Source organism: Corvus moneduloides, chromosome 6 (assembly GCF_009650955.1).
Source record: "Corvus moneduloides isolate bCorMon1 chromosome 6, bCorMon1.pri, whole genome shotgun sequence".
In the NCBI taxonomy this organism is placed as follows: Eukaryota; Metazoa; Chordata; class Aves; order Passeriformes; family Corvidae; genus Corvus; species Corvus moneduloides.
In genome coordinates, this window is record NC_045481.1 from 17,744,024 (window position 1) to 17,752,935 (window position 8,912).

The 8,912-nt window shown below is 39.8% G+C and overlaps 1 protein-coding gene across 7 annotated transcripts in view; it reads left to right on the top strand.

Annotated features, from left to right (window-relative positions):
* The window catches only part of EML5 (EMAP like 5), a 111,303-nt gene extending 103,243 nt beyond the window's left edge, over nucleotides 1-8,060 (top strand). For all 7 annotated transcript variants that reach the window (XM_032110858.1, XM_032110864.1, XM_032110859.1 and 4 more), the window contains one exon: nucleotides 34-8,060. In XM_032110858.1, coding sequence (XP_031966749.1) covers nucleotides 34-70 — 37 coding nt within the window. In that variant the 3' untranslated portion in view covers nucleotides 71-8,060. The remainder of the gene's footprint in view (nucleotides 1-33) is intronic.
* Nucleotides 8,061-8,912: the final 852 nt, after the last annotated feature.

The following is an 8,912-nucleotide window of genomic DNA, read 5'->3' on the forward strand; positions in this document are numbered from 1 at the left end:
ATTTCATATTTAATATCTTTTTTGAAAACACAGCTTATTTGTTTGGAAGTGTGTGCATATGCCTCATTGAGGGAGACATGGAGACTTGCAAAGAGGACACTGCATGAAGTACCAGGCATGAAATAACCCAGGATTGCAATGTGACATTCTACTGTGCCCTGCATGCGTAAGAAATGACCCAAGACACAGAGCAATCTGTCTCTGACAGACAGGACCTGGAGTCTGCCAGAAGGATGGACTGTCACAAACACACTGAGGCTAGGTTGGCTTCAGTGTCAGATAATCTGGGTTTGTATTCCACTCACTGCCAGATGTTGAAAATGAAATATGTGGATGAAAGGAAAAAGTGAATTGTTAATCAATGTACAGTTCCACAGCAAGTTCTTGGGGTTTTAATCGAGAGATGCTATTTCTGACCTAGTGCTGTACATTGATCTATTTTCAGCATGAATGTTTTTCCTTTAAGTTTTGAGGTCTAAATAGCATAGATTAAAAGAGTATTCCATATTTTATTACTGGGAGAGACCATATATTAACTCTTAAATATATAGTATTTTAATAAATGTTTAATTATTATAATGGAAATTATATTTCTATGGCTGGTCAAAAGGAAACATCATATCTGGTGAAGCAGAAAATAATAGAGTTGATTCCTTATGACTGAAATATTTCCGTATTTAGAGGCCTGGGTCACAGTCATGTCTGGTGAAAGCCGTTGGATATGCATGATCTTCATGGCTAATTTAGTGTTTTTGTTGCACTTAAACATTAAATTAGTTCTATGAGCAAAAATAGATTTGCTCACTTCGCGAGTGCCTTGCCCACTACCTAAAAGTCTAACTCCCAATTTTTGCCTTGTGAATAAAAGTATTCTCAGTGGAAGAGAGATTATTGCTGTGTTACTTGACTGGGCTGTGAGCCTCTCTGCTGGAAATGAGGACCAGGGTGAGGATTTTGTAGTCTCCTTGTTGATAAAGCTTGGGATGTCACCAGTGGCAAAAATAGAATTTCAGAGCAATATGAATTGATTTTATTTTCTCAGCATCATAGGGGAGATTCAGAGAGAACTTTGCAAGCATTATATTTTATACATTTGAACTTTTTAACAGAGTTAGGACTAGCTGGGAGATGTCTCTATTCAGATTTCTCTTCTGATTGTAAAAAATGTCCAATCATCTGCTTCCTTGAATGGACCTGCTGTCACCTCAAGCATTTATTCTATCCTGCAACGTAACTGAGATTCTAAGTTGGAAAGACATTTCCATGGTGATAAACACCTGAACAAAGCTGTGTTTTTGGGTACAAGTGAGGAAGATTTCATTAGCTGTTTGTCTAAATCATGTCATAGAGAAGCATTACAGACAGTTCATATTCATGCAACATAGCAGGGATCAAAAGTCACTAATTATCAGCACTGCTCTCATTGTGGCATTCTGCTGTGAACAGAAAGCTCTCTTTCTGTGCAAGCCAGCGTTGCTTTGACAGTGGCACTTGTTTAGGTCAGTCAATAGGCTTCACTATTATTCATCTCCTGCGTTTTCTTATGCCAGATGAAAAAGAAATAAACCTCATCTCTTCTTGTGTGCATGTTGGTTACAGAGGGAATGGGAGGGCTTGCAGGTAGAAGAGAACAGTTACAGAGCCAAACTTCTGTGCTCTCCTTTTTATGTGCTATACAAAACTAGTTACCCAACTGTCTTAGGTAATATATTTTATATATCAAGCTATAACAAATATTTATTTTAAAGAAGATGATGAACTAAACGGTTATCAGGTTTCTCAGCATGATGGTTCTTAGCAAAGTCTTGCCAGTCATGCAGCTGCTATTCTACAGGAGCAAAAACTCTAAGGATTTGGTCATGAGTGTACAGGGAGATCTTGCCAGTAATGTTTTTGAGTTTAGGGGAATTGCATATGAGAGTTGTGATTAGACCTGATGTATCTCATAACCTTGTTTCCTGTCTCTGTTGTACATGAAAATTAGTCTCTGGTGTTTATATCTTCTCTTTACCAGAGAAATGGTTTGCAGTGTGCTCTTTGATGGCTGTGATTCTATCCCTTATTAAACACATCTGTGCAGGACTTTCGGACTTGAAGTAAGATCTGTCCTGCCTCTATTTTAAAGTTGCCTTTCATTGGATCGAGATGGATGGCTGTTAAGAGCTCCCTCACAGTCTGTCCTATTCAGACTGTCAGATCAAAGTCCGTATTTTTCTGTCTCTGAGTTTTCCCCTCAAAATCCTAGGCTCAGTGAGCTCTTCTGTAGGCCTTCACCCAGTGAAGGAGGTATGTGGATCAAAAGGGTTTTTTCCTGGAATCCCTGTTGCTGGTCCTCTTCTCTTCTCCTCCCTCCCCCTACACCCTTCATTAATGTTGTGCCTCTCCACTGATAATTTGTCCATTGGTGCTTTTCCCCTGAGGAATCCCAAAGGCCACTCCAGAGCTGAAGGATGAGAAGAAAGGGGCAGGTGAATTGCAGCAGGGCTGCTCTGAGAGGGGCGAGGCTGAGAGTTGCAGTGGGAGAGGCTGAGCCTCCAGGTCTCCCTGCTTCTTCACTCTCTTCCAAACCTCACTGCTACTGTAAAGGGCTGGGATGGGAGCTGGAAGCTGAGGAGCTCTTCAAAAACTGAACTGCCAGCATTGTTCCTCCTCTTGCAGCCCAAATTGGTAGCTAGTGTTTTCCCTGGTGAAACTGCTCCATGATTTGCCAGGTAAAATGGTGGCAGCCAGCTGGGAATTATCACAAATGTTGAGGAGAAGAGTAGCAGAGCCTCAGTTGCAGTTTGGAACATAATGTAGCTGTGATTCTCTGCTGAAGTGAAGAGCTGGCTGTCAGCATGGTCCAAGTTGGCAGCTTTGTGGTGGTTTTTGTCTTTTTGTCTGTGATGGTGCTTGCTACCGTGCCTCATTTACTGTTTACATTAAATGCTACTGTAGTAACTTGCTAATTGTTGCCACCCATGCTTGAAGCATGTGCACATGGGAACAGGCTGCCTGTTCTGATAGGCAGTGGGAGCTCGAGGCTGGATGCTCCACGGAGAAATCAAAGGATGACAGAACCCCGTAGGATAGGTCAGAAAAGAAGCTGGAATGTGGAGAGACTAGTGAAAGCCTTTCATCTGGAAGCATCAGAGAGAACTGAGAGCAGGAGGGCTCTGCCTGAAGCTGGAGAAAGCCTCTTCTGGGGTTATACAGCACCAGGGAAGGGGAGGCAAAAGTTCTTTGTATAATTTAATCACTAGTGGATGATTTTGTACTATAGCTTGTGGTTTTGGTTAGCAGCAAACATACATCTTTGGGATCTTTAGTCAGCAATATTTTTGGTAATAAAAGAAATTAACTAGAAAACTGAGTCAATTAAAATAAAATTACATTTCACTTAAAAAAATAAATATGCCCTTGAAAGCTATTAAGCATACTTAGAAAAAAGAGAATAAGGAAAATCCAGCTCCTAGGAGCAAGGAAATACTAAAAATAAACGCATTTAGAACTGAAAGTTGACATAATGCAGGAACCGAGGAACACAGTTGGGAATTAGGTCAGAGAGAGCAAATTACCCAAATATGTTGAATCATTTAGACTTGAAATCTTTTTTTTTTAAATTCTCAAGAAGGCAGTCAGCATATATGACTTTCTGATTTTGCTAGGGAAAGCAAGAAATGCTGTGAAACTAAAGGATAGGATTTCAGAAAATTAAGGCTATTTTATCACTTGGTGACAGCTGAGGAAAAGCACACATTCAGAGCAGCTTCTTACTTTGCTCTGTATCAGGGTTTCAGTGTTAGCAAGATTCATTTCAGCATAACTGAACTTTCTACCAGTCAGGTTAATGCTGGCCTGGAATTGTGCCATCAGAAAGCAGGTACACTGCAGGTGAGATACCTCCTCAGTCTAGAACACGACCAAAATAAAGGGCTTCAGTACCAAGAGCAGGATTTTGATAGCATTCAGGAGTGGCTTAGTTTAAAACTATGATCCCCTTCTCTAAGCTGCTGCCTAAACCACCTCAGCCCCACTGTTTGAGCTGCCAGTTTGCCAAGAGACCCAGCGCCCTGGAGCTGGCCCCAAGCACCTTCCCTGCCTCAGAATGCTGCTCAGAGCCCAGGCTGGATGTGCTGGGCAAAGTGTAAGAGTGTGACAAGAAAAGGATGTTGGCTTCAAATACAGCATTTAATTAGGCAAGGTGACATGTTCCCTGTGTCATTTTCAGTGTCAGAGATGTGACCAGCCTTAATCCTGAAAGTGTTTTTTTTTTAAAATTCTGTTAAGCTGTAGGCAGTAGTCTTGAACAAAGTGGAGCATCCTGTAGACTCTACAGAAAGGGAAGTAAGACTGCAAGTCACAAAATGAATTGCCACATCAGTGGTGTAAACACCCCTAGTTGCATTGCATTTGTGTGCTTTTTTGTTCTTACTGGGTTTTTTAATGCTTCCTTGCAATCTGCTCTGTTTTTCTAAAATTTTTAGCAGCATTTGATTTCTGCTCATGTGGATAGATCCATGTGCTTGCCAAAGCCTGCTGTCATTCTTCACACCACTCACTGTTGGATGGTTACACGAAGCCCATTTATTTTGTTGGCCCTGGCTTCTGCTCTTCACTTGACTTTGACTTCAGACTTGAATTCTGCATATCTCATTTTAGAAATAAAAATAGAATAGTTTTAGGTGTCTAATATGCATAAAAGCCACAATAGGTTTCCTTGCCAAAATCATTTGCATCTGAGGTGTTTTTCTCAGTGAATTTGATGCTAGAACACTCACCATCCTTTTCTCAGTTTACTAACAGCAAACAAGTCATAACCTTAATACCCTGATCTCTTCTTTAGTTTACTGTGAGATCAGCAATCCAGCCAATTCACTACTTCTTTGGAAAGTAAAGGAGAAAAAAAGCATGGAACACGTGTTCTCTTCCCCCTCTGTTTAAAACAAAACAACAGAAAGTGTAAGGTCTTAGCATGATGACAATTGGCAATTCTTAAAATTTCCGTAATTCTTATAATATCTTCTTTTTTTTGGAATTATGGAACATAGGGTGGAGGAAACAGTAACAGGAAACCAGTAAACGCACATGGAGAAAAGGCAGAAGAAAGGAAAGCAGAGAAAGGAACACTCAAAAATAGGCAAAGGCAAGATGGAAGAACTGACATGGGAGGTGGTGAGTGGCAAACATCTTGCTTCAAGTGGGAAGTATTCAGTGGCTGCTTGGGAAGTGTGAGGACTTCCTTACACTTCCTTAGGAGAGCAGGAGAGGGCTCAAGGGAAGGCTGCAGGCAACTTTGGTTGCTCTATTTTTGGGAAGATGCAGCCACTTCCACTCACTGCTGTCTCCACTCTTGTACCTGTGGGACACCTGTTTAGAGCTGAGGTTACCCACAGCTGCAGTGGAGGCACGTTGGAACAAAGACAGTGCTATAAAGAGAGAAGTGCTCTGTAGTACTGAGAGCTCAGGCAAAAGAGTTTAAGGATGTATTTCAAAAGGCTACTCATCTTTCCACCTAAACCAAACATGAATTGTTTTAATAGGCCTGCTCTGAAAATGTTCTTTAAACAAAAAATACTAAACCAAAGAAATATTATACTTCAGAAAACTCTTCATAACCAAGCTGTAGCAATTACTGCCTCTCTTGTTTCTTTCCTGTTCAGCAGTTCTTGGTTCTGTTCCCAGGCATTCACAACATTTAAGATGACAGACATGAAAACTGTGGGTTCTATTATGTTTAACCTGAGGTGTGACAGCGAGAGGAATCTGCACACGGCAGTTTGGATCCTACTTGAGCCAAGTTTTCCTTCAGTGGTTCCATGCCATGGGCCTTCAAATATATAGGAACTCAGGTGAATATAATGTAGACCCTACAAATACATCTGAATAGAAATAAATCAGTATAAAGTTCTTGATTTTATCCCATAGTAAACCATTACAAAAAAGGAAGTAATTAAGGTAAACTTTAAGTAAAAACAATCCAAACTCATTATAGGTGCTGGGTAGACAACTGGACTTGTAGCAACTCTTTGTAAGAAACACACAATTTGTGCATGAATAGCTGGACTGATCCTTCTCCACCTGCTAGAGGGCAGTTGAGTATGGGACATGAGAGGCAGGATGTTCCTATTGCTCAGTGTGTTTGGATTTCTCTTCCATAAGCCAAAATAGGTGTTTCCTTAGTTTCTGTTGCTGTTTGTGGGATAACTTCAAGACCCTACAAAGTGATTTTGCCCTTAGCAGCACATATCTCACTCAGTTTGGGCACAGATGTCATGTGAGAGCTTACTGAAAAACAGAAAGAAACCCCAGACCAAAACCAACAAACCTCAAATGTTTTTTGTTTTTTAATGATATCCCCCAAACTATTGTCATGTTTGTTCCAGTGATGTGAAGATATGTGTGATTTGCACTGTTTGTAGAGGAAAGCAGGTTCTATCCACTTAACTGCTGAGTGGCCCCCACATAACGGGTGTTTTAGACCAGAGCATTAAGGCCAGTTGTGCTTTACCAGTTTTCTAAAATGAGTACTTAGGAGGGGACAAATGCCACTGTCCCATCATGTGTGATGCTGCAGAGCTCATAAAACCGCTGCTGCCTTCAGCTGTTCTCAGTGGGACTGAGGCCAGAGCTGAGGCTGTAAGGACAAAAATGTAAATTACTGCAACAAGCATTGCATTCGTGGGTTCTGAAAAAGGAACTGTAGTAGAGGGGTATTTTATTTTCAGTCCTCTACAGGATTGTAAGCCTTTAGGGAAAACAAAAAGGAAATGTTCATGTAATATCCTCCATTATTCCTTCCTTAGCTTTGGTTATTACTGCTCTTCCTCCTTCTCACAGAAGCCCTTATCCCAGCTCCCCACCGCCAAATAAGTTTATTTTTCCACTGTAGTGGCTGAGGTCAGCCAGCTTTAACCACAGCTTTGCTGTCACTGTGGGCATTTGTAATGCAAAGCCAATCCCAAGCATTCCGTTGCTGAAAATGAATTTTCTATTAACTTAGTTGCAAATTCTTGCGATGGGGGAGAAGGGAGGGATCTTTCCATGCAATGGAGCTGGAAGTGGTACTGCCATAACACCATGCTTTTTTCAACCACCAGTTGCACCCAGGACGTGCTACACTGTATTCTTTTGGAATCCAGTAAACATCCTTTCTAAAGAAACTCCAGGCATGAACACAGACACACATTGCATGAAATAAAAATGGTTTCCTGTACTTTTGTGAAATATTGGTGCTGTTAGGTAGTACTTTACACATTTCTGGTCTGTTTTTCCTTTTCTTGCTACTAACGTACCCTGGTGTTGTGGTTTCAGGTGCAAAATAGCTTGAATTTTTTTTTTAACCAGTATCTGGTAATTAGCTTCATTTCTGCTTCTTAGTTCAGTTATGGGTAAACAGCATAAAGTAATGGAAAAGCTGCATTACTGATTTGTGAAACAAGTTAAGGCATTTTAATGTAAAATTCCATCTCAGAATACACTCAAGCCCAAAATGGTAACTTAAAAATGTAACAAACTAAGTAAATGCATTAGAACCATTCCCTTTAAAAAAAAATGCACTTTTAGCTTTGTGGCTTGGTTTGTTCACTATTTTTAGCAGAGGAAAAGCAGCAGCTCCTTTTCTCATGCTGAACACTGTGCAACTGGTGACAGCCCAGCACAGCAGTGGAAATGCAGCAATGGGGATGGTTCTGCTTTTCTGCTGCCCTTACAAATTATTGTCTCCTCATCTCACATGGAAAGCAGCTTCATGGTGGCAGCTATTTCTGCAAGGGACAGTTAATAAAGGCATTGGGAAATTCTGTAGAAAAATAATGTTCTTTGCAGTCTTTCATCTGGAAACCCATTCCAGCAGTGCTCTGTGCAGTACCAGAGCATCTCCTTTCCTTTCCGCTCTCCCGTCAGGTCACCTTACAAAAATATTTTACTGTAGTTCTTTAAGCTTAAAATCCAGTTGTCTGTTCAGATTTGTTGTTTCATTATGGAGTGTGTCAGATAATCCTCTTGCTTTAACAGGAAAAAAAAAAAAAAAAAAAAAAAGGTATTTTAAACTAGTCCAAAGGTATAGTCATGTATTACTGTAATAAGGATCATGGGTTTAAGTGTACTCCATTCTGGTTTCCACCATGAACATCTAATTCCTGTAACAATGTTGTATGTTTATTTAAAGTATATATATATATATATATAAAAATTAAATGTCAGATTTTTGCATTAATTAAGATTTTTTTAAATTTGAATATGAACTTTGAGTACTTTATTTAAAAAAAAAAAAAAACTTTTCCTGGAGTGTTAAGTTTCAGAATTCAAGACTATATTTGTCAAATATAAGTTTAAAATATGTAGCTATCATTGTTTTCTGATATTGAATGTAAATATTTGTAAAAAGAAATTCTTTTGTATATTTTTGTGAAAATGTAGTTCCCCAAAATATAAAAAAGATTTAATAAAAAAGTGCATTTATGTTACTGTTCAACACTTTTCATTATTTTAATATCACTTAAACATATTTATGGACGTGTGTGGATTATTTTTTTACCATGCAAGGCACGGGGAACCTTCTTGAAGAAAACCACAGTGGGCCCAGTAGGAAAAAAGAATTCCTTAGAAGAAAGTTCTGCTTGGTATAAATGGAGACATCTTAGAGTATTTATTTTTAAGTGAAGTGGCAGTTCATAGGATTTTCAAGTGGAGAACTATCAGTAATTCTTTAATTGTTCTGGACTGGTTTGTTTCCCTTGTCTTTTTTTCACCATTTTAAAGAGCAGAAGGATTGTGACAAGTGCTGCACTGGAAAAACACCCAAAAGACAAAGCATTTGTTTTGTGCCTGTGCTGGGGTGGAGAGCTCAGTCTCAAGGTGCTGGGACGCTAGCAGTGCAGTCGTGGGCACTGTACCAAACACTTCCTGGACAAAAAGTACTTCCAGTATGA